General features: G+C 43.6%; 2 protein-coding genes across 5 annotated transcripts; one reads left to right on the plus strand and one right to left on the minus strand.

The window, feature by feature from the left end:
- Positions 1-222: 222 nt before the first annotated feature.
- LOC135235919 (T-complex protein 1 subunit theta) lies at positions 223-16,700 on the minus strand. 3 transcript variants are annotated; one of them, XM_064301954.1, is made up of 15 exons: positions 8,290-8,450; positions 6,973-7,063; positions 6,771-6,850; positions 6,527-6,676; positions 5,971-6,151; positions 5,674-5,735; positions 5,450-5,587; positions 4,973-5,151; positions 4,255-4,321; positions 4,033-4,120; positions 3,183-3,298; positions 2,890-2,961; positions 1,868-2,032; positions 1,338-1,457; positions 223-484 (listed from the first exon to the last, which is right to left on the minus strand). In XM_064301954.1, the coding sequence occupies exons 1-15, from the start codon at positions 8,347-8,349 to the stop codon at positions 413-415; spliced, it is 1,641 nt and encodes a 546-aa protein (XP_064158024.1). In that variant the 5' UTR covers positions 8,350-8,450; the 3' UTR covers positions 223-412. The 3 variants fall into 3 exon arrangements, with proteins under 3 accessions (XP_064158024.1, XP_064158025.1, XP_064158023.1); XM_064301955.1 differs by lacking the exons at positions 223-484; positions 8,290-8,450 and adding exons at positions 1,044-1,194; positions 16,679-16,700; XM_064301953.1 differs by lacking the exon at positions 223-484 and adding an exon at positions 1,044-1,194.
- LOC135235918 (transcription regulator protein BACH1-like) lies at positions 13,919-24,243 on the plus strand. 2 transcript variants are annotated; one of them, XM_064301951.1, is made up of 5 exons: positions 13,919-14,552; positions 15,789-16,044; positions 17,642-18,880; positions 20,101-20,307; positions 20,791-24,243. In XM_064301951.1, the coding sequence occupies exons 2-5, from the start codon at positions 15,805-15,807 to the stop codon at positions 21,346-21,348; spliced, it is 2,244 nt and encodes a 747-aa protein (XP_064158021.1). In that variant the 5' UTR covers positions 13,919-14,552; positions 15,789-15,804; the 3' UTR covers positions 21,349-24,243. The 2 variants fall into 2 exon arrangements, with proteins under 2 accessions (XP_064158021.1, XP_064158022.1); XM_064301952.1 differs by lacking the exon at positions 13,919-14,552 and adding an exon at positions 14,564-15,585.
- Positions 24,244-24,681: the final 438 nt, after the last annotated feature.

Consider the following 24,681-nt stretch of genomic DNA (forward strand, 5'->3'; position numbering starts at 1 on the left):
TGCGTGATTCTGGAGATAAGTTTCTTTCCTTCAGGGTTGCTCTCCCAGGATCCACTATCACGAGTTGCAGCAGTACAACTTTACTATCTTTAAAAGTTCAAAATGCACGTCAAAGAGCAGCGTCTCTTCGTCCCACATTACGACCCATACTGTCAATATTGCGCTGTCAAAAATCAAGTTTTCTTGATTTTCGAGGTTCAACTGAATCAAGTAAAATCAATCTCGGCTTCTGAAGTGCATTTTTTATTTGCAAAACAAAAATGAACAGTGGTACTGAAAGGCATAGCTATCGTAAAAAAAAAATACACCAGGAAAAGATGAACATTAAATAACCATGGGAACAGCCAGTGGGAGTGTGCTGGTCTTGGAGGGGGGTGGTGGGAGTTTGGGGATGTGCCCCGGGGGTGCCAAGTCAGTCGTCCTCGTCCCAGTCCTTCTTCCCTTGGGGGGCTTTTGGTCCCCCAGCTGGTTTAGCCATAATGATCTGATAGGACGGGCAGGGGGGGGAAAGAGAATCACTTGACAGTTGACAATGTGGCCTACAGCTCCACCTGCTGGACATCCAAATGAATCTGGATTTAACTTTGCCTTCATTAAGTTTTACACTGCACTTCAAACCCCTCGGTTCTTAAGCCCAGTTACCAGGGTGGCTCTTGAATTCTCAGAAGTTTAAAAAAGAAATAAAACTGGTCTCACGATGGGGTAGTAGTCTTACTTCTGGAACATTTCTACTACAAAACATGCAGACACACCATGCATTTTCACACTTGTCTCAGCTTGGACAGATTTATGTGCAGTAACACAAAAAGACCTCTGAACTTTATTTTTGGTTTAACATACCAACGCCTCTGAGATAGACTACTCCAGAATTTGAGTAATTCAACAAGTGCGGTTAAGCATGCTTGTGAGGAAAACTTTTTTTGGTGAAGTAAGTAAATAAATAGAAAATTCTATGTTTTCTAGCCTTGGCCACGTTAGTTTTTCATTTAAAAAAGCTTGTTTCTGTCACACAACACACGAATGTGAGGAAAAGCGTGCAGGTTTTGGAGCTCGAATGGCCCAAAACTCCACCTTTTTCGGTTCTAATTAATAATGTGCGTCAAAGTTATCGGGCTCGTCCTCCCAGCTGTCTTTGTCCCAGTGGCCTTGCTGTTTGGGAGCCTTGGGTCCACCCGCTGGCTTAGCCATAATGATCTAACGCATCACACACAACGACAGCCTTTTACACATTTTACACTCGTATACACAATGCACATACATTTTAAAAGGGCTCGTTTAAAACACGTACACGTCAGCCATTTTGTGAAATGACTAGTGGCAGAGAGAAAATGTCTGACCTGGTCGACGCGGAGCACGGTGACCGCAGCGTTGGTGGCCAGCTTGATGCCCCAGTGTTTCACCAAGTAGGGGTCCAGGATGCCGGCCTCCAGCATGTCTTTCAAAGCCGCGCCCTCGCCCTGTAGGAAAACAGCCAATCAGCAATCGAGATATAAACGCAGAACAAAAAGGAAGCCACCAAAATGGGGAAATCCAGTTGACAGGTACCTTCATTTCATATGTTTACTTATGTCCCCCGATGCATGGCAAAGCAGATTAAAAGACGTTTTCTCCTTTTTGAAATACATACAACCCTTTTAAATTGCATATATTTGGCAAACGCTTTTACCCAAAGCGTACAATAAGTGCATACCGAAGGTCACTGGAACAATTACAAAACACAGGTCAGATAAGGTACAATACTCATTATGTAATTATCCATAGCCAAGAACACATTAAAGTCCAGTTCGTAAATCCAGATTTTCAATCTTTACGGAGAATCCATACGCATGTCAACTGCCCACAACACCCAGCCCACCATCTGGCTCACCTCTATGTCAAAGCCCATGTTCTTGTTCCCCTCATGGTGAACGGCGTAGAGTTTGGAGATGAGCTCGTTCCCCTTCACCCCGGCGTTCTCGGCCAGCACGCGGGGCACCGCCTCAAAAGCCTCCGCGAACTTCTTAATGGCGTACTGCTCCAGGCCTGGACACGCCTGCAACGGACAACACCATGAGTGCGCCGGGCCTCCTTATGAACATCACCAGAGCACCACGTTATCCAATCAGAAACTGCGGGGTGGTTCCATAGTTAACAGACACAAAGAATAATCCACAATACTCTTATATGGCTATACATACATGTATGTTCTAGGTTCTAGTTTATCTTGTACCTTTCATTAAACATTTTTTTTAAAAATCTTAATTATTACTCATCTTCTCTTAATTTAATACCCATTTTTATCCCTATCTCGTCAAAATCCTTCCATATTCTGCATTGCACCAAACGCAATCAGTGTATTGCTTTTGAAACTCAACTGTGGTAACTCCGCTAATTCAGCACACAGTACGCATCATCCACGCACAGTACGCATCATCCACGCTCAGTACGCATCATCCACGCACAGTACGCATCATCCACGCTCAGTACGCATCATCCACGCACAGTACGCATCATCCACGCTCAGTACGCATCATCCACGCTCAGTACGCATCATCCACGCACAGTACGCATCATCCACGCTCAGTACGCATCATCCACGCTCAGTACGCATCATCCACGCACAGTACGCATCATCCACGCACAGTACGCATCATCCACGCACAGTACGCATCATCCACGCACAGTACGCATCATCCACGCTCAGTACGCATCATCCACGCACAGTACGCATCATCCACGCACAGTACGCATCATCCACGCACAGTACGCATCATCCACGCACAGTACGCATCATCCACGCTCAGTACACTGTCAGACACATGATGGCTTCCCAATGCACCGGTAAACAGTTTCCACCACAATGAGGATTTTTACTCCTTCTAGGCTTCTGGACTAAAGAGGTGCGCTTACCTCGCCATAAGACATGATCTGCTTTGCCAGTTCGATCTCAGTGGCCCCAGCACCTGGAAGCAGACGCTTGTCCTACAGGGGGGAGAGGGGGAGGGGGGACTCTTATCAGGCACAAAAAAATTTTTTTTAACTGGACAAATAACTGAATGAGCCATTGACTAACACTGAACGCTCATTTCATCTTGGCCTTCTTCATGAATTCATGTTTCCGTGCCTGAAAGTGCAAACATTTCACTGTGTCCCTGCGTGGAAAGTGCCAGAACAGTGCCGTTGCTGGCTTCAGTCTCACTCACCCGGACGAGGACCTTGAACGTGTTGACGCCGTCGTCGACCGCCCGCTCGATGTCGTCCATCATGTTTCCCGTGGACCCGCGAATGACCAGCGTGGAGATGGCACCGTCCTCTTTGTCTGTAGATGAGAACACTGTGGTACTGGCATGCCAGTGTGCTGGCAGATCTACGCAACTTACGCACTACCTCAGTTAGGGGTGGGTGACATGCTCAAAAAATAAATCGCGTCTCAATTTTTTCACAAGTTTGGGAAGTACACAATGCACATCACAATAGTTTGTGTTAATACACTTAATAAGCAAAGTAATCATGATATCGTGCTTAAAAAGGCTTTTTCTTGCTGGTATACATTTGACATTGGTTTCTCAGTTTCTTGAAATTTTGAAAAGACACTGGGGCATGAGATTTAAAAAGTGAGTGGATATACACCTTAACATCGATCAGTTCTATACATTTATGGTAGTGCATTTATGTTGCTCACTTATACCTTGAAACCATGGTTACCATGGTTTTTTTCAGGAGATTTATTATATAGTAATCATATTGTCACAAACCAATTCATTGCAGTGAATCCTAATGAGGAGAATACTAAGCTGTTCTACTGCAGTTCTACCTAAATATAATAAAGGAATCCATCACCATTGGTGAAAAAATACCATTGCAGCAAATCAAGATGTTCAACGCATGTCACAGTGGTAAATCACACGTGGAGTAGCATAGTTGTAAAGACAATCATAACTGATGTGATATGGCAAATGACAGCTGAAATCATACTGCTGTAATTCTACTACAACATCATATAGCCCAACCCCTAACCTCACATCAGTGATCCTGTAGGAGATGAAGCCTTACCATGTTTAAAGACAACCACTTGGGTTTCGCCAACTTCACTGAGGTAGACGTTGTCACAGCGACCCATTTCGTCAGGGGTGGGGGCTGTCTGTGGGGGGGGGAACAGCAGAATTCTTAGTCAAATCACAGCTCCAGTTGTACTGTATACCGACATACCGCCAAATACTAGGATCCGTTTCAGTTACTGTAGCGGAGGGATTCTGTATTTACTCTGAGACTTACCAGTCTGGGAAGTGCAACAGCTCCCAGTGTCTTACACAATCTTCTTAAATCCCATTTGGAATTAAGCCTGACAGAGAAGGGGGGAAAATGATGTTTTTACACACAGATTAGTGTGAAGTCAACCCTGGTACAGAAGCAATACGGTTATGTAAATGGACCCTCTGTGCTTTCCTGGTGAAACTGCACTTGCATTCTGAGACTATTCGCACAGGCCTAGTATTACCTGGGGGCCTCTAGAAACTTGTAATAATTGCGGAGGTCGTCTGTGATCTTAATCCCGTGCGAATCTGCCATGTCCGTAATTTGTAAAGTAAAAATTCCACCGCAAATGACCTACCATATTTCACCAAACACAGAGGTCATGTGATAATATTAGTCCTGTGCGAATGGGCATCTCGGTGATTTGGGGTCGTATTTTACTGTTACGCAGAGCAGAGCCTAGACATTTTCAATCATATAATGATTTTCTCAGTAAATTCGAGTAAAATATAGACTTTGCTTATCCCGTGCGAATGTGTCACACGAAACACAGACGTGTGGGGGGGGGGTCATTTCTAAATCACATGAGGTCCCCAGGTAATACCAGTCCCGTGCGAATAGGGCTTAACACGGACTTTCTCCACTGCAAGTCTCTGTGGATAGAAGCGTATGCTAACGGTCGCATTGCGGCGTAATGTGACGTGGCGTAGACGCAGCGTGGCATCAGGGGGCATCTCACCGGACCACCATGAGCTGGTACTTGTTGGCGTAGTGCAGCGCCATGTCCGCCACCTTGCCGCCCGTCACCACCACGTTGGCGCCGGACTCGGCGATGGCCTTCACCTGCGCCTCCATCATGTCCTCCTCGCCCTTGCTGAAGCTCAGCAGCTCCTCGGCGTTCTTTAGCAACACCGTTCCCTGGGAGGGAAGAGTGACATCACATCATCATGGAGACCCCCTTCCAGTTCTCTCAGCTGGTTAACGGCATCCGAATTTTGAATGTTACATGTTGAACGTTACAGTAAAACACTGCTGAACAAATCTAATTAACTGCAGCTCTTCTAATGGAACTGCATCAAAATCCACCTTCAGCATGACGATGATGTGCAAACAGCTCACCACCAAGAGATTAATAATTTTAATCTGACAAACAAATTAAAAGTATCAAACTGTATGGAAGCACCCATTTATTATAATGAGATATGCATGGGCTTACCTTGGTCTCTGTGACCATGCAGTCGAATGGGCAGGAAAACACTGCTATCTTTGCATCTTTGACTGACGTGATGTCCCCTTCGGTTTCCTTTTTGAAAACCATGCCGTGTAACACTGAAGACGACATCAGCCCACAGCCCTGAAAAAACAGAACGCCGTTAGGCTACTGGTGCACAAAGCGACAAAACAAAGTGCTAAATTAGTTTTAAAGCTCAAGGCACTTACCAAAATCTTGCAGATTCGCACATTGTCCACATTGAAATTTCCGGACTCGGGAAAAATGGAAACTGCAAAAAATGTAAAATAAATAAAAATAATCAAATAAGTACAGTACAGAACAAAAACAATTACACCTGCTATAAACTGTATTAATGTTGACGGTCACACACTTGATACAAAGCATTGGTGCAGTATTTTTTTTTTTGCACGTAATAAAACACTCTTTACACAAAGTACTTTGATTGGAAGTTATCCCGGTTTGCGTTTTTCATGCTTGTGATGTGTTGCCATAGCGACACTGACCACAGGCCTGAGCGATGACGTGAGCCAGGAAGTCCTCGTGGCCGTGCTGCTTGCTCATGACGGCCGTGCGGATCATGGCTGTGGCCTCGTCCACGTCCCGCAGGTCCTTGGCGGAGGAGCAGACGCATTCCGGAAGGATCTCCAGGGCCTTCCTGCACGCCATCTCGTACCCTTCAATCACCTAGAACACAAAAAATTATATGATAAGTCGCACGATTGATCAAATCCGGTTATGGGGAAAAACACTGTTCAAAAAAAGGGGAAGGCGGTGGATCTTTTACTCATAAAATCAAAAAAGACTCACACTCGCTTAATCCTCAAAAAAACGAATAATTGTATTTATTTAGCTATGAGAATGGTTAACGGTTCAACCAATTCGGTCTTCATCAGAACCTCTTTTAAAAAATGTATATTTGTCACCGCATTACTATATTTCCATTGTTTATTGCCACCTTCTTGCAGCTTTCTTGGCCTGGTCCACCTTTAAAAAGGATAATGGATGGATAATGGATGGATAATTGAGAATGGATAATGGATGGACAAGGCTGCCACTCACCTCTGACACAGACAAGCCCATTCTCAGAAGGTCCTCGGCCTGCTCCAACAGGGCCCCGGCAAACACCAGGACGAAGTTGGTCCCGTCGCCCACCTCCTGCTCTTGCATGTGGGAAGCCATCACGACCATCTTGGCGGCGGGGTGCTGGACCTGAGGCAGACACGCGTTCAGCCGCCAGCACTGGAAAGACCCACACGTTTGTAAAGGCGCACTTTAAAGGCCTAGCCTGGGCGGCACAGCTTACCTCAAGTTCTCGCAAAATGGTGGCCGCATCGTTGGTGACAAAGAGCTTCTCCAGGTGGTTGATCACCATTTTGTTCATACCTGTATCAAAATATATAATGCTAAAACCAAGTATCCATAAGCACATACAGTGAAACAATACGCTACGCTACGCCACTGTTACATGAAGGAAGTAACAGCATACGCAGGGCTGCAGCACCTACCGTTGGGTCCATACGCTGTTCGTGTAGTCTCAGCCAGCTCTTTGCATGCTCGGATGTTTCGGAAGACAGCCTCCTCCAAACCTGAGTAGTGCTGAAATAAAGCAGATCCATTTAGTGAATAATGTGCTATTGGGTTAAATTCCATTTGGTCTAACAAGCATGCCAAACCATTAGAGCCCTGTGATGCACTATAGTCCAGTCCATTACAATATATATATATATATATATACTACTACTACTTTCTGGTTTGCATAACAGATAATTATTTATTACTTTAATTTATAATCAAAAATCCTTTATAAAACAGAAAGAATGTACAAGTCTACACACTCTGAACAAATAATGAAAACCATTTATTCACTCACAAGTTGCTCATTAGATCTCTGGATAAGAATCAACACTAATGACTGATGCTCTACGTTTCTTCAACTAACACCATCCCATTTTGTGGATAGCCGTCCCCTCGGCTAAACTTGCTGGCTATCTTATTGCAACCCGCTAACCTTAGCTAGCATTGGGTTATCACAGTAGTACTTCGTTCAGCAGCAAGTCAAGATGAGATTGACAGGTGCATGTCTACGCCCTGGGATATCTATGTCGCGTGCGACTGTAAGTATAAAAACCTAAATAATAGGCTGAAGGAGTGGCGGGTAATATCGTGTGGGCTTTAACTATACCTTTCTGCAAACTGCCCCAATTTTATTGGTTTGTCCCGTGGCTATTTACGACTACCGAGTCATCGATATGCTAGCTAGTTTAGGGACGTTACCATGATAACAATGACAATGATCAACAATGCTGGAGTACCTAGCTGGTTAAACAATTGGTGTATGAATGACTAGCACGTTAACTGGTTGGCTTTTCTTCATAAATAGGGCAGTATGACAGACAATAAACAAACACGAATGACGTAGTTAGACTATTTAAGGAATAAAGCCGTTTTAAAATGTTGCTCGACTCCCGGACGTACTACACGTTTATCCGTTGCTAAGTATAGCATCGATAGCTAAAGATGAGCAAGCAAGTTAGCTAGCAAGACCAGTACACAAATACAAAAGACAATTCCCACCGGATCAAAATCTCATGCAAGAAAATATATAGTTATTGTTCAAAACAGATGCGACAGATGTCTAATTGACAGAACAGTGATATCGGCTACAGTAATAACTATTGTTTGATTGTTCTAGAAGCGATTTAGCTGGCTAAGCTAATGCTACTACGTGACAGAAGCCGACCACGTGTTCCCTTTACATCGCGACACACACCAGACCTATCTTTAGGAGAACTTAATGTTATCTAAAATATCGTTTATCCCACCTTGGCACCATCCTTTAGCATTTGAGCAAAACCCGGAGCTTTAGGTACGTGAAGAGCCATTTTCTGTGGAATTGAGTGATACCGGTCCCGGTCTTCTTCTGAAAAGACCCGGCGTTTGTGTGCCTGTTTGGGCGTGGCTTGGATTCATCGAGTTACGTAGTAGGCCAGTAACGACAGACCTCATATATTGATGGTCGAAGCAGCGATGAGCTACTACTTCCAGAATGGTCGCTCGCAGATGACTTTATCACATCTGTCCTGAACTTTCGCTGGTCATATGTACATTCCTGATTAATATAAAGCTAGTTTAACGGGGAAAAACACGGAGAATGGTATCTCAATGGAGTATATTCTCCCTGAACTGCATCCGATACAGCAGAGATGGGCAACCGTAGTTCTGGAGTGCCCTGGTTTTTGCTTCATCCAAACCACTTTTATAAGGTTTAATATACACCGGTGACCATGCTCCCTTATGGTACTCAGCGTTTCACAATGAATGGTATGTAAATGCTTATACTCCTAATATTGGGTTATTAATATTTAAAACTCTTATGATCAAAGTCAGGTGTAACAAAAACCAGTGATGCAATGGCACTCCAGGGCCAAGACACTCAGTACCACCTATTACCTGTATCATGTCTAGTATTGAACTAACGAGGTAGTGTAGTGGTAGGGTAGTTAAATGGAGGAGACGAGTGTAGTTCCCCCTCACTTTCCGTGAAACGATGAAAGCATATAATACAGAAGACAGTTCGATCAATCAAAAATCTATCAAAATGTATTTATATATCGCATTTTACAAGCAATTTCTTCTCCTGTCTCATAAAATGTATGAAACTCTAAGGAACATATTTGAAAATGTACTTGAAAAAAATCTATTTGGAGAAAAAAAGAAAGAAAATTCCCTCTGTCCAGGCAAAAACGAACGCTTGCTGCAGGTGATATATTTAGCATGATGTTCCTTCTTGACCACCAGATGGCACTACTATGAGGGCCTCGCTTCTTTTCACTGTAGCAAAAGCCTACAATATGTTGGGGGGGAATCAAGGTAGGTTGATGTTGTGAAACATCCCAAGCCTTGCACAATCGACTTCTCATGGCACGTTCGCAATTACGCATGCAGATTGTTCCTCATTTCATTGACTATTGAGTTTCCAGTTTAATGCATCTTTCAATCAGTGTCCATCAACAGCTGTACTTGTGCCAGCACAATTCCTAGTATTAGTAGTACTGTGTCATCAATATTGCACGACAGATTTGGCATGAGAAATGAGGAAGGCAGTCTGAGAATAAAGATTTTTTTTTCTACTTTCCAGTCGTACATCAAGCAGAAAGACCTTCAAAATTACATGGGGCGTGATCTGCCTGCCCAAGTCAAATGTACTTTTCTGACCAAGGGCCAAGATTTTAACTTCAGACTAGAGTCACGATTTTTGTGTCCACTGGAATCTGATAGTCAAAGTCAATGGTTTAAGTTCATTTAATTACAGCAGACGGCCATTGGGCCACTTTGTCCTGATATGATGCAATCTCAATACTTAATCTCTGGTGCATTTCCCAAAACTGTTGTCTGACCGAAACAAGAAGGGGATTTCACATCATATTGTATAAATAGAGGCATGACTAACCACAAAAAAAAATTGTAACTCTAAAAATTAAAAGGAATTGCATCGTTATGGTGCATGGTTAGTGTTTAGAGATGACTACAGAGCACAATTTTTAAAGTTATTTGACACATTTGTGCATATCTCAAGGTGTAGAATACATTCTACATGTTTTAGTGAGAAATTTATGAATGTATCAGACATACAGAAGCATTGGTCACTGCATTATAAAATATGTGAATAATCAGACATGAAACTTTCTCCCTTAGAAATGTAGGATTTGAAATCAAAGTAATTTTAGAGTGAGGCCATAAGCATAGACCATATTTCCATAATACATATTTTGCAAACTATTAAATATGATGGAAATGGACCAGTTAATTCAAATAGCTGAATCATAGCATTGAGAAGCAGGGTCTGTATGAAGAATGAATTGTTCCATGAGACCTGACAAAGACACGTTTCAGGCAGGTGGCAGATAAATATGAATTTAGTCTGAGCAGTTAAACGGTTTCCCCGTATATCCAATCACGTGGCTGGACATTAACGCACTACATTTGAGGAAATGAGAGAATGTCTATTTTTGTTTCAGAAAGATTCTTCATTGTTGGAGTGTTCCCATAACTTGATGCAATACACGCTTCGGACACAGGCAAGGGGGTGAACAGCCATAGAAAGTACAATCTTGCACATTAAGGTTCTGTTGCATTCCCCAAAAATTTCATAGTGCCGTGAAAAGTACTTGCCTCCATTCTGATTTCTTCTATTATTGCATATTTTTCACACTGAATCTATTCAGATCTTTAGACAAAATGTAAAATTAGACAAAAGGAACCTGAGTGAGCACAAAACATTTTTTTTTAAATATTTCATTTATTTAATGAAAAAAGCATTTTTAAACAGGGCAGAACTGAACCAGAACAGAACCACCTGGTGGTCAAATACTGTATTACATTCTTGTAGACAATTTTTATCATTTTGACATGGAGTAGTTATGAAAGGATGATGAATCAATTTCCACAAATTATATATTTACACATACAGTGCATCTGTACCAGCTTCAGTCTTTACAAATATGTAGATTAAAAAATAAGGGATTCTGAGGAACAGGCTCACCAGCCTAGTCCATTTCCTATGGAATGACTCTGACCTGCACCAAGTAGAAATTAAAAAGCATGTAAAATTATGAATTGTCTCCATTTGAATACAGACCTTATCGTCAACACTGAAAAAAAAGTTTCATTCCAGTTTCATTGGAAAATCCAAAAAGTTTTATTTCAATTTGTTGGACCTATATATTTTTCTAAGGCACACAGGAACTGCCGCCATGGGCTGTGCATGGCAAATTGTGGTCACTCACTCACAGACGACCTGAGAGGGACATTTGGTTGGACGCATGCGCAGGTGGTGCTTCGTTTAGTAGGACGCATGCGCAGGTGCATCTCCCAAAATCACCACTTTGAACGGCACAAGATTTTTAAGCACAGCTTTATCGCCTAACGTTACTTTAGCTAACCCTAACATGTTAGCGTTTCGCCTGCTTTAGTTAATCTACTTAGCACGTACCACCGATACAGATGTATGGACACAAGGAGGACAACAAATACCGTTACAGAGGTGAGGACATGCCATAGCTAGCTAGTTATATAGTTAGCCAAGTTTTACTCATGACACTTTGTACAGGTGTGCTGTGGGTCTGCACGGTTTCGTGCTTGTTTTAGGTCCTCTCCATTGAAAATTTTTTTGGTTCATCTTAATGAACTTAAAAAAAAACTCACACATGAAGTGCCTTTCTGGAGACAAATACAGAGACTAAAATCAGAAACTGACATGAACAGTTTCACTTTGTTGTGGTAGGTGCAAGGAGTGAATTTTTGCACTACAGAGCTGTGGTGCTCATAGCTCAAATCAGTAATTGTTGGGAACAGTCAAGTTAATGATTTATTACAATAAGTAAGAGTGACCCTACATTCACAAAAAACAACCGTACATGCAGAACAGGTTCCCCACGTGATAATCAAATGATCATTTTCCCCTTAAGTACCTGTTGACAGTTTCAAACTCCTCGCACAAGAGAAACCACTCTCAAACAGTCCTCTGGTCAATTCTGTTCGCTTACTTGACAAGAAAATCACATTTAAAGGAGTACCATGGTGATTTTCACACTTTCTCGGTTTTATGTGCTGTTTGCACAAGAGGCATTGAAGAAACACAATGAGCAAAGTATTAAATATGTCCGTTCTGTATTTTTGGAGAAATATGCGTTTTAAATTCATCGTCCTATTTTCAACCGGTTGAGAAAGTTGTAATTTTGCTACGTCACTAATACAGTAACTACTCCCATTTCCACGCCCCGTAAAGAAATCTGACAGCACACACCGTCCTGCTGTTCAGACAATGCAAATATTTGACTAACGTTAGGTTCACTTAAATTAGAGTACCTTTGGATTATTTCTGGTTATATTCATTTAGCTAGCTAGCTAACGTTAGCTAGCTAGGAGGTTTGCTTTCATAAGACAATGTTATCGAAAACGTTAGCTTGCTAGTTTGCTTTTATGAGGACGTTATAGTTGTGCTTTTATCTTAACTTGGCTAGCTAGATATCAAAAATTATAATTGGATATAAGTCAACGTCCTTACCTTAGCTATCTACCGATACTTGATATACTAGCCCTACTAAGCTAGCTAGCTTGTGAAAATTCAGTCTCCCAAAGAGAGCGCATATCACGGGGGTAGCTATGGAAACGGGACACGGTCTGTCAATCATAGCTAACGGACAGTTCTCATTACCACGCCCAGACGGTTCGGGTGAATTTTTATCGTGGGAAATTTAGGCTTAGAAAAATACGTTTTAAAGTGCATTGAAATGACTGAAGAATTAAAAAATTATGCACATTTGTTTTGTTGTTGCCTGAAGACAACTGGGAAGTGTCACGTTCAACCACCATGGTACTCCTTTAACATTTCCCACTAGTCAGCAGTTGGAACCATCTAATAACAAAAGGCACAAATACTGGTAGGAGATGCCTGTTTATTTCATTCTGAATAAAATTGTAGAGCGGGTGAAATGTTGGGACAAATCAGCCAGTCTTCATTTTAGAGCACAAGCACATTTTTACCTGAGAAACCGCTGAGGACTTACCAGCACCTGGATGAACAGCAGAGCTCAGGATTCAAAGAGTACATCCATTTTATTTATGAAAAACACCCAGCCGACTTCAACTCTTACAGGAAGTCATGAATATTGCAACAACCAGTGATACAATTGGTCAAATGGGGAGACTAAGAATGCCTGATGTTATCAACAAAGACAAATGAAGGCAAATATTTCAGATTTCACTCCCTTTGTGTACTGAGCATGAAACAAATAGCCCAATTCAAATCACTATTCCCAAAAGAAATACAAGCTTGCCTAGAATTACCATTAATGTGACATTTGTAGAAAATATAGCTTATTATATAAATACAGCTTATTTTAAACATTACTATGCATGCATGGGTTTAAGTGTTTCCTAAAATAAATGCTTTAACAATGTTGTATGAAGCGATGAATACACATTATGAAAACATCAATGCATAAAAGGGACACAACAGGAATAGCAATGGCAGTTTGATAAACTTAGATTTATTAAAATGCATGTGCTTTTAAAATGCGGGGCTTGACTTCAGCGCTGATTCTAGGGAGTATTTCTCAGAGAGAGAGAGAGAGATTTCCAGAAGCGTGGGCACGAGATGAAGGCTTTCTGGAGACGTTTGTTGGGAATAATGACATTTCAGAAGGCCAGTTACGCGTGCAGAGGCTGCAAATGTGTAGAGTCTGAGGGGAGACTGTTCCGTCAGACCCACTACAACCGGGGTCTGTCAGAGAATAAGCGACAGCACATTAAATGCTGGCTGCCCTACCTTTGACCTTTAAAATGCGTGTTTATCAAAGACAAGCAGGGAATAAATGTGTAGCTACATGCGCGGAATGCAATCCCCATGATGTTCGTTTATTGATTGCGAATATTTGTCCACATGTTCTTAAACTAAAGCGCGACAGGTCAGAAAGAAAACTGCTGGCTATCAATTAGTCAGGCGTCTATGGACGGAAAGTCACATTAAAGCTACAGCGAGTCGTATTTAGAAAGGGGTCGTATAAAAGTGTAGTGCCACGTGTCCTAATTCACAAGTTTTCCAAATTATAGCATACTGTCGACTGAGGTAGGCTACGGCAGAGCGTCAAATTAAAGGTTTTCCCAGGACAATGTAGACTTGACGTTAGGCGGATGCACCAGTCAATATTAGCCTACAGAAAAGCCAGCGAGTATCGCTAATCATTTCCGAGTCCCACCATCTAAGCGCTTAACCATAGGGCATTCACGTATCAACGGGGTGAACTAAGGCGCGTAAACAGGAATAAAATGTTTTCCATCTAAAAACCGGAAGTCGGTAACGTAGTTGGCCAAAAGCCGGCTAATGTTACTTACAGCAGTAACAGCGGCCGCTAGGGTTGTAGGCGAGTTTGTCACATGATTCCAGTCGAAAAAAAAGCTTGCCATTAACCCGTGCCTTATATTGCTCTCGAAGGGTTGTGGCTTCGCACAGAACAATGTCTACGTTGACTGAAGAGTCGTCGCCCAGCAATCGGATTTTACTCTCCTTGAAGTGAAATGACAGGTTCGTGGGGCGCACTGTTTGCTCTGGTTTTGAAGCATGAAAAGACGTCTAATCCTTTCCGATCTGGCCAGCTAGCTACTCGCTACGTATTTACGACCAGGCAACTGTTATTAGCCAACTTAGCACAATTAGTTTGCTGGGACTTTGAATTTGTCGAACTTGGAGGGGGCATTTTCGAGAATTTTCTGAGCGTAGTTTCACACTAACTTAAAGCGCCATGCACTCTGTACATAAGTATCACTACTTGATTTTCTTTGTTCGCTTGTAAACACGTTGCTTGCAGTCCAGCCGGTGGCGCAGAGCTTTACCCCAAATCGTTTATCGTTAATGTTAGCGCAGCGAAACTTAAGTGTGCCGACATGTTATAAGGTTACAGAAACAGTTGGCTGCTGCAGGTTGGTATGCCAATGAATATGTTGGCCATCGTGCGCTTTTACGCCAAAAAAAACCTTTACGACTTATGACTGACCAAGTAAGGTTAGCTGACTAGAAACAATGTAACCATCTATAATAGCTATAAAGATGTTTACGTGTTTTCACCAGCGTGTTCGCTTCAAAGCGACATTAAATCAATCTTACCGAAAGCTCTCTACACAATTAACAACTGCAACTTCACGTAGGACACAACCTTAGCGAATTTGGTTCGATTATCGAAGTGCCGTTTTCAAAGTTGGCGATCTACTGGAATGAAAACTTTGGGAAATGCTTGCACATCCTCTGAATAACAGTGAGTCAGCAGGTCAGGGAATTACTTAACCGTATCTCTCTGACTCAAAATCGCAACTAACTAAACTGTAATTGTGTAACCCATACACACACAGGCTGTACAGAGTTTGGTCTCGCATTTGCCCTCTGATAAAGGCAGTGAAATTGATAATAGTATAACTAAAATGGCAACTAGATACGAATAAAACCGCGAACCGAACCACTGTCAGACATTCATATACGGTACATAATTTCTTACTGTACATTAAGCCCTAATTCAAGCAACGGATAATTTGGATTTAGGTTTCGAATGACTGGCACAAGACAGGTACGTAGCCTACTTGCATGACATTTAACGCACACTCATTTAAAACATTCTATGGCTTAGGCCTATATTAAAATTGTGGAAGATAATTAAATTTTCCCACTAGGTTCACTCAATAGCCTAAATATGGAAACCCTGTCTCATATTCAACTTATCCGCGAAACAAAAACATGCGTCCAGCTTGTTGTCATGTTTGCTCTGTACAGTTGATACCCCCAAGCCATGAATTTGGAGATCCCGCGGACATCGGTGTTCACCTTCCAGTCCTCGGTGCACTGCGTGCACGTTCTCAGCTGTCTGGACGAACAGAGACGGAAGGAGATCCTGTGCGATGTGACCGTTGTGGTGGAAAACAAGAGCTACCGCGCCCACCGATCTGTTCTGGCAGCATGCAGCGACTATTTTCACAGCCGAGTGAGCGGCCATGCCGGACACGGCCTGGTCATAACGCTTCCCGAAGAGGTAAAGTCAAAGAGCGTGTCAGTGGAACGGAAATGTGAAATTTGATGGTTTGTTCGGCACAGCATTGCACTTTTGGGACTATCTATGCGTTTGAAGGAATATAGAATGTGTTGTACTGTTTGGAGTGTACCATAGATTGTTATTGTGTATAGACTATACACAAGACTCTTACCAATGTTAATGTTAACATAAGACCCTTCCTTTAGACCCCAAAGATGTCTGCCATAATTGTCTCTTGCGAAAATTTTAACAAGTGTAGGTGTACGGCGAAATATGTCCGAGGCAACTTCCACAGTTCTAACTGGGAAATGGGTGAGCTCACCCCAGCTGTTGGAAAGAAAGCCCACGTCACCCCAGTCTTCCACTTCCACTGGTCGGGAATTTCCCCGAATTCCCTTCAGTTTAATTCGGAAGTTAGTTGTTCTAAGGGAAAGCGCATATAGTCCAGAGGTTTTATCATAACCAGCTGCTCCGGCATCCACATAAAATGGTTGTTAAATTACGCAGCGGAGTGGATATAGCCTAACTAATCCCTTCATTGTTGTAAAATCCATAGTTTATAAGGTGGGCTTCAACGCCAAATCATTAATCCGCCGACATAACTGTCTATTTTGAAACAGCCGCCACAACCCACCTAGGTTCTTTAGCTCTCCTCCGCTGCTTCTTCCTCGTGCTCTGGTCGAGGTCACGACCTTTGTCCCTTAATGACAGGAACGCCTGTGTGTTGCGTCATGACGTTCGCAGCAACGAACGTGCAAGTCCCTCTGAATAAGAACATTTGCTAAATGTCTAATGTAAATGTAAAAATAACGATGATTGGAATTTGAAATAATCTGCTTGGAAATGTTTTTGAAGTATTTTGAGGGTTTGAAAATGAAATCTAGGGATCCAAGGATGATCCAGTTGCAATAATGTGGAGGAGTATTGCAACAGTTGCTGTACTCCTCCAGAACCACTGTCAGCTGATTTATTTGCCAGGAACAGGCTTTCCATTTTCATGAGTCATGTTTTCCTTCAAATGTGCAGTGAGCTTGGTATGTCTTAAATGGTCCAGCAAGAGAGAAAAGCATATGGCTCATAGGCCTTTGCTTCAGCTCATAGCTTCAGACTGAGCAGTGATGTATTAAACATTCACCCAGAGGTTTTTAAGCTACTCTTCCTGCCACACCCGCACTGTTTTCCGACACACGTGATAAGAGTTTGCTATGAAGTACGTTGGGGAACGAGACAACTGGTCCAGTGGCCCTTGTTAGGCTGATTTACAGATATTTGGCATATACCGAAAATGGATTTATTTTTTTTCTTCTCATAGAACGCTCAACCTGTCCTTCATGGTTTGTCTGGGTCACAGTTTATTTTAAAGTCCTGATTATTCTGTGAAAACTTGTTACTCTGTACAATTGCATAAAAAGCAATAAGCATATTGAAAGCAGGTAGTATACACAGTACGCTTACTGAAGTGACTGAAATATACCAGCACTAGAACCTTACGTTGGTTCAAAACAACAAGTCAGAACATACGATAAGTAAAAGATAAGTCTGTTTGCTTGTCCCTGTAACAGTAGGACATTTGTAATGGCTAGTTTTCTGTTTCCAGGTGACAGTGGACGGGTTTGAACCACTGCTCCAGTTTGCCTACACTGCAAAACTGCTCTTCACCAAAGAAAACATAGTGGAGATCCACAACTGCGCGGAAATTTTGGGGTTCCAAAATTTGGACAAAGCCTGCTTCGACTTCCTCATCCCAAAGTTCGTCGACCATGGCAAAAACGTGGCCAGAATCCGGAGGAAGGTGTGCTGCAAGGCCAAGTGCTGCCAGCGGAGATCCTGCAAGGCGAACTGCCGCAGCGGTGCTGACGAGGAGGAGCGGGAAGGGGAGCGCGCCGACGCCGAACCGCCGAGCGCCGCCGGGGCGAACGGGAGCGACGGGACGCCGTCCCAGAGTTCCGTGCCTGTATCGGAATCGCCCGAGGCCCACGGCCCCGGCTGCCCGGAGGAGCACGCGGAAACGGACTACTCTCAGCTCTGTCCAAAGTACCGCAAGTTCCAGATGGCTTGTGGGAAGGACCGGTGCTGTTTGGAGGACTGCGGCCCACAGGTGGCGGCTGCCCCTCCGGGCCCGTCCGGCGAGCTGTGCGCTTCTCCCTGCTCGCCGTGCGCCGGCGATGAAGACAACGGAGCCGCGGACTTGTGTGGCGCAGACCAGCCAGAAACGGGCGGCGTGCCCGAGAATGAGGCCGCCCCATTGGCCGGCTGTCTCCCCTGCACACCCGAAAGCTCTACCGCCCTCGGCTTTTTGGCTAGCCCGGATTTAAGTAGCGGTCCACCTGCGGGCCCCTCCTCGGTCGCCCCCGACTGCTGTCCGGTGGGTCTTGCGGATGCCGCGGTGGCACTGGAGGGGGACGAGGTTTTGGGGTGTGGTGGAATCGACGGGACGGTGAGCTTTGACCCGACAGATTCTGCCCTCTCCGGGCTGGTCGATGAGGGCGGGGGGGACCGGAGCAGTGTGGAAAGGGAGGTGGCCGAGCACCTGGCCAAGGGCTTCTGGCCCGATCCCTCCCCCTCGCAGGCCGCCCCGCTCCCCCTGGACCCCGAAGGCCAATCGGCCCTGGGGAAGGCCGCCGACTTCCACTGGCTGAAACACCTGGACCTCACAGCCAGTACCGGGGACTGCCCCTTCCTGCGTGACCTGGGAGAGGAGGTGCAGCTCCCCGAGTTTGAGGGGGGCGCCCAGCCGGAGAAGAGCCCCTGCATCTCCTCCGTTAATTCGGGGGACAACTCGGACTCTGACTCAGAGGGGGACAGCGAGTCCTACAACAGCGAGAGAGCACGAGAGGTGAGGGGCTGAATCAGTATTTAGGTTATAATAGCTACTTTTAAAAATACTCTACCATATTAGTGCAAATGTTTTATGATCTGATGCTTGTTTACCTTCTTCAGAGACATTATCTTACCTAACCGAATAACTTTTCTAGGTGGAAATCTCAAATTATCAGAATTTGAAAGTAGAGGTTCAAATTAAGATATGGAACAATGTCTAACTGAATTGCGTTAAACATTTACAAAATATTTCTTAACATGTTCAACTTTTCAGTCAACTTTTTATGCTTTATAAATACTTTGAACTTTGAAACACGTTGAACAGAATCTTAAGTGCCCTGTGCCCTGAAAATTACCCTTTCAAACCATAAATCTGTCTATTTTGCCAATTTTTACATGTAAAAATGTTGGTGTGGGGTTAATCAGGATGAAAATCAAATACACGTTATTTTTAATATGCACCCTTGGTACAGTGTTTAAAAAAAAAAAACTGTTTATATGTCATTTTTATTGTATTCCTTTACGCAATTTCTTCCCCAAGAAAAAAATAGCTAAATCCTTTTGTTTTTGTCTCTCTCATCATAAAAAACATATTCATTAAAATCTCACACAGGCCTTCACCAGGCTTCTAGGGGCAGTCTTTCTATTGCATGGAACTCCTTCCCACACTCTTACCAAACAGTAGAATGGTTTGTCAGAGTTTACTCATTGTTAATCATCTACAACGTGGCAAATGGCATTTCGTTCTCTGACTCGAATTAGGCAACCCTTTAAGTGACCGGCAGGTGTGTCCATGAAGGAAAGAGCCTGATGATTGGTCCTGACTTTACAGGAAAGAGTGTTGTCCTTGACCGAGTGTGACATTGTACAGCACAGTGCTACACTGGGAAAAAAAAAAGTGAAGTTTACCCTGCAGAAACACGGTAGCTGTGCAAAAACTGTGTGATTGCCAACAACAAAAGTGCATGGCAGCATTGGCATCACCATGACAGCGGTGCGCCTGGTTATCTACGCAATTTGGCATAATTCGCCTACACGATTTTGCAGCACCATGAGCAAACAAGATAAGATGAAAGCTCTCTCTCCCTTTGCTGAGAGAGGGCGAGCTACAGGAGAGAGAGGGTGTGTGATACAGCTGAGAGAGGGCGAGTTACAGGAGAGAGAGGTGCATGGACGGGCAGTCAGGCATTCTGCAGGCTCAGGGGGGGTGCTAACCCTTCGGTTCTGCCTGCGCAGATGCAGCTGCCCTTCCCGGTGGAGAAGATCTCGTCTCTGAGCAGGAACGACTTCCAGCACCTGCTGCGGCTGCAGAGTCTGACCCGGGAGCAGCTGGACTTCGTGCACGACGTGCGGCGGCGCAGCAAGAACCGCGTCGCCGCCCAGCGCTGCCGCAAGAGGAAGCTGGAGTGCATCGTGGGCCTGGAGGGGGAGATCCACAAACTGGTGAGCGTCTGACCGCCATTCGTCACTCCAGCCAGGGCCACTCCCTTCCTGTGCAGTCATCCAAGGAAATTCATTCAGATTCAGTTTTAGTCATAAAGTCCTTATGGGACATTATTGCTGTTTTTGAAATGAATTGAATATCGGGTCATGTCATGAATTGGCTGACTTAAAACGGAGTTGACTCTAACCTCGCCACCCACTGCTGTGTCATCAGATGGTTGACAGAGTTAGAGATGAACAAATCTGCCTGGGTTTAACCAGCATTTGTCATCATCTACGAATGTAGTATCTTTGTCAGCACGGTTTGCGAAGTTCAGCAGAATCCCCAGGATGAATGAGGAAAACCTTTTTTGATCGAGCTTGCATCAACCACTGTGCCATCCTTTTGAGTCGTGAAACACTACTGACCTTACACTTTGTTTGTGTGTGTGTGTGTGTGTGTGTGCGCGCGTGCGTGTATACATGTGTGTCTCTGACCTCCAGAGAAGCGAGCGGGAGAAGCTGACGCAGGAGCAGGCCCAGCTGAAGAGGCGTAAGGTGGAGACGCTGCAGAGCCTGTCGGAGCTCTGCCACAAGGTGTGCAGCGAGGCCACGCTCTCTCCCGACCAGCTGGAGTTCCTGGCCCAGTACTCCTCCCCCGACTGCCCCGCCTCCGTCCTCATGAGCTCCTCCCCCTCCTCCGCCCTCAGCCTCAGCTTCAGCCTCACCCTCCAGGACCAGGATCCCGCCTCCGCCGCCGTCTCTGCGGACACCAGTCCCTCAGGGGACCCCTCCCCCTCAGGGGACCCCTCCCCCTTCGCCTCCGCCTCTGCAGACGAGACCCAGACCACCCCCCAGCCTCCCCACCCCTCCGCACCAGCCCTGGCCCCACCCCCGCCCCCTCCACCTCCACCTCCCCTCCTCGGGACCGCCGAATGCCCCGCCCCAGACCAGAACAGCCCCGCCCCCATCACTGACATCTGCCTGGATGCGAGTGGCCAGTGTCCCGCCAGCGATGCGTCACCGTCCTCCCCGCCCCTCCCCTTCTTTCTGAACAAGTGACCTAAACGTGCGACGGGTCTGCGCGATTGCAAACCCTCGCCCCTGATCGTGCGAGGCGGTGCGTTTCAATGATGTGCGTCCATGCGCACGCACAGTATGATCACGAGTCTAACGTAGAAAATGACCTTCGTCCACTCTTGTGTTACCTGTATGCATATTTTGGGTGCAGGAGACTTTACATTTTAATCGCTCTCATATAATCGCAGAATGATTATGGAATTATACATGGCATTACCGAAAATACCCTTTTATATAGTACACTGGAGTGGTGAACCTTGTTTTTTTGAAATTCAGAAAGGCACACACAACGTCACTGGGTTTGCTGGCAGATTTTCTGATGCCAAAAGTACCGCCTCTTCACAGTGACACTCTCATACCTGAGTGTTCGGCGTGTCAAGAACTCACCGTCTCCCTCTATATCTAAAATACACTGCCTGATATGCAAATCATCCAACACAAACTTCAGCAGGAGGAAGATGTGTGTCACCAGAAGACAAGGATCAGTGTGTTCATAACAGTCCACACATAGTAATCTGCACTGTCTATTCACAGATTATTCCCTAAATAAGACAAATATTGTGCATTAAGATCACTTTATTGCCAGTTAACACAAGGTACTGTAACTAAAATTAGTTTTTTCCACGTATCTCCTAGATACACACATATACATGGTTCCCCTACTACTTACAAGTAGTATTTCTAATAGCATTTTTAAAACAAAATTAGAATAATACCACAGATTGTCTATACATACCAGATGGTCAGCTCATTCTTAAAATGGAAAGGTATGTTTGGGCTACTGCCAAACATAAAATAGTTCTTATTTGTTGGTTTGTTTATTTTTATAAATGGGTGCGATTGAAGGCAGAATACAACAGCTGTCATAGCCACTCTTTCAGACCACACTGCAACTTCCTGTTATGAATAAGGAAGTACAAAAGAGGAAAGGAAGCTCAGATGGTGACCATCTGGTTGGTGTATCGGACATATTCTCTCTTAAGGAATTTTTTGGTCATCGAGTTCCCTCTGATCACTGACCTGGTGGTTCCTTATTTTCCATTAAACCTCAACATATTGCAATACAGACGCATAATCACTAACCCTGATTGTCTTAGGTTCACCCTACCAGCCGTTTCTTAAATCCAGTGTCAGACACAGGTCTGCTTCTGCAGGTTCACTGCCATGTTCAGTCTGTCATAGGGGCGCCTAGTAAACTGTTCGAGGAAGAGTTGCAAACGGAGAATGTACATAAAGTATATGCATGAACAATACGTGTGATATGAACGTACGTGGTCATACGGTATATCAGGAATTATGAAATTATAAAAAGAGGTAGCAGGCTTGTGTAAGCGGTGTGCTGACATTAACATTACAAAGATTTTCAGTCACTTTCTGTAAGTGGGTTTCTAGGAACAACATTTTTCAGATAACTGGTACACGCATAAGCATGGCATGTCAAAGGCTTCAGATTGTGATCTCAGCCCTAATTTTTGAGGGGCATTTATTTTAAAGAAGGATATTTTAATGTTCATTTCAGGTCTTCCAAATTTGAATTCATCTATGCTGTTCGGTGTATGAGTTGTATGTCTCTACCACTTCATAAGTATATACAATTTCTAAGATGACAAATTGCAATATGTTACAATATTTAACGTCCCCAGTATTCATGCACCAAATTATGTGCCCCCCAACCCCCCCCCCCACCCCCAACTCTTCGTGGTGTATGTTTTACTGGCAGTCTGTTTATGCTGCATATTTATTCAGCGATTCAGGTTAAGTACCTTGCTCAAAGGTACAGCTGCAGTGGCACATCAATGATTCAAACCTGCAAGGTGGCGTTAACAAGTGTAGCTTCCTGTTGTCAGGGAAGCATATTCTCTTGAGCATATTCACTAATGTACACACTTTTAACATGCGTATTTCCATTCTGCACTCCACACATCTAAGTGTGCAGTTTACTTATCTAGTTTCTGAATTATGCCACTTTCATTGGTCAGAAATATTTATCTGCAGCTAAATAGGACTGTTGCCTATGCTGCAGTGTGGACTTTCATAATCTTTCAAAAGTGTGTTTTCACACACGTTAATGGTCAAATGTGGAGTACTGTTGAATTGCCATTGAACATGTCAGCCAGTGTCTGCTACCATACTGTATGTTATTCAGCTGCTCTCTTCTCTAAACAGAGTATCTTTAAAGATTTGTGCAATTTTATTTTATTTTTAAAAATGTTTTCTTGCAATTAAAGCCAGGATATAAATGTACATGGTTGCTTTTAACAAATGTATAAATGCTAAATTTACATTTTTAAAAAATGTAAACTACCATTTCTAAAACAGGGGCAGTGCAGATGCAGCACATGGTGTGTGTTCCTTATGAATTTTTACTTCATTTTCACATCAATGCGTGGTGTGACTGCCAATCAGATTAAAATGTAGATACTATGTTAATTACACAATGGTCTCAATGTCAATGCCATGTCTTCCGATGGTGCACAGGACAAGAACCATTTGCTTTCAGGATTAAACTCATTTGAAATCTAAATAAAATAGACTTAATATCATAGTGTTTTTAAATAAATTTTAACCTATTAAAAATGCTGATTGTGATTGCACAGGGTTTTTAAAGAGAAGAAAATACTTTTTCTGAGTTATTTCTCTGAAGCTCCCAGGCCTGTATAAACGAGTGTGGCGCTTCTGTTTGCTCATAACGATTGTACTTTCATCAGAATGAAATTTTCACACCACTGTATTGTTTTTTTTTTTTTCTTTTTTTTCTTCTTTATGTGTAAAGGCATCTTGCGCCTTAGCAGGGAAAATCAGCAGTATTCTTTTTTTAAAATATATATATATAACAAAAATAATCAAAATTATTAAACGTGTTTTTTTAAATATAAAGTGTTTTTTTTTTTTAATTAGGTGGTATTGACACTAACTATTTCCGGGAAGAGGGGTGTGTACTTACGCAAGTTCAAATGCAAGTTCATTTGAGGATATGTGCTTACGCAGCAAAGAGCAGAAGGACTGAATAATTTCCCCAACTTGGCCAGACGAGGGCAGCAGAGCACCGGTACTGTCCCGATGAATGTCATGACACCTATCATGAACCTAGGACTGTGAAGGAGACAGAATAGCTATAATAGGCTACTTATAAATTATTAATCATGGTTTGTTTGTTTTATTCAGGCCCAAATAATATGTCATAGAAACTACAGACATGCCGATGTCAAATAGTAGCAAAAACAATGATTTAAGAGAACAAGTTTTAAATGTGCAATTTGCAGAGGTGTGCTCATGTTAATGAATTTGGTTGGGCAGTTTTATCCAACAAACTTG

The sequence above is a fragment of the Anguilla rostrata genome, chromosome 12 (assembly GCF_018555375.3).
Source record: "Anguilla rostrata isolate EN2019 chromosome 12, ASM1855537v3, whole genome shotgun sequence".
NCBI lineage: Eukaryota > Metazoa > Chordata > Actinopteri > Anguilliformes > Anguillidae > Anguilla > Anguilla rostrata.

Excerpts from the sequence above, each read along its gene's own strand:
- LOC135235919 (XM_064301953.1), bottom strand. The coding sequence starts at position 8,349 with ATGGCTCTTCACGTACCTAAAGCTCCGGGTTTTGCTCAAATGCTAAAG. Across the intron at positions 5,152-5,449 it reads GCATGGTCACAGAGACCAAG|GGAACGGTGTTGCTAAAGAA; the intron begins GTAAGCCCATGC and ends CTTCCCTCCCAG. Across the intron at positions 1,195-1,337 it reads CCGTGCTCCGCGTCGACCAG|ATCATTATGGCTAAGCCAGC; the intron begins GTCAGACATTTT and ends GTGATGCGTTAG.
- LOC135235918 (XM_064301951.1), top strand. The coding sequence starts at position 15,805 with ATGAATTTGGAGATCCCGCGGACATCGGTGTTCACCTTCCAGTCCTCG. Across the intron at positions 16,045-17,641 it reads TCATAACGCTTCCCGAAGAG|GTGACAGTGGACGGGTTTGA; the intron begins GTAAAGTCAAAG and ends TTCTGTTTCCAG. Across the intron at positions 20,308-20,790 it reads AGGGGGAGATCCACAAACTG|AGAAGCGAGCGGGAGAAGCT; the intron begins GTGAGCGTCTGA and ends TCTGACCTCCAG.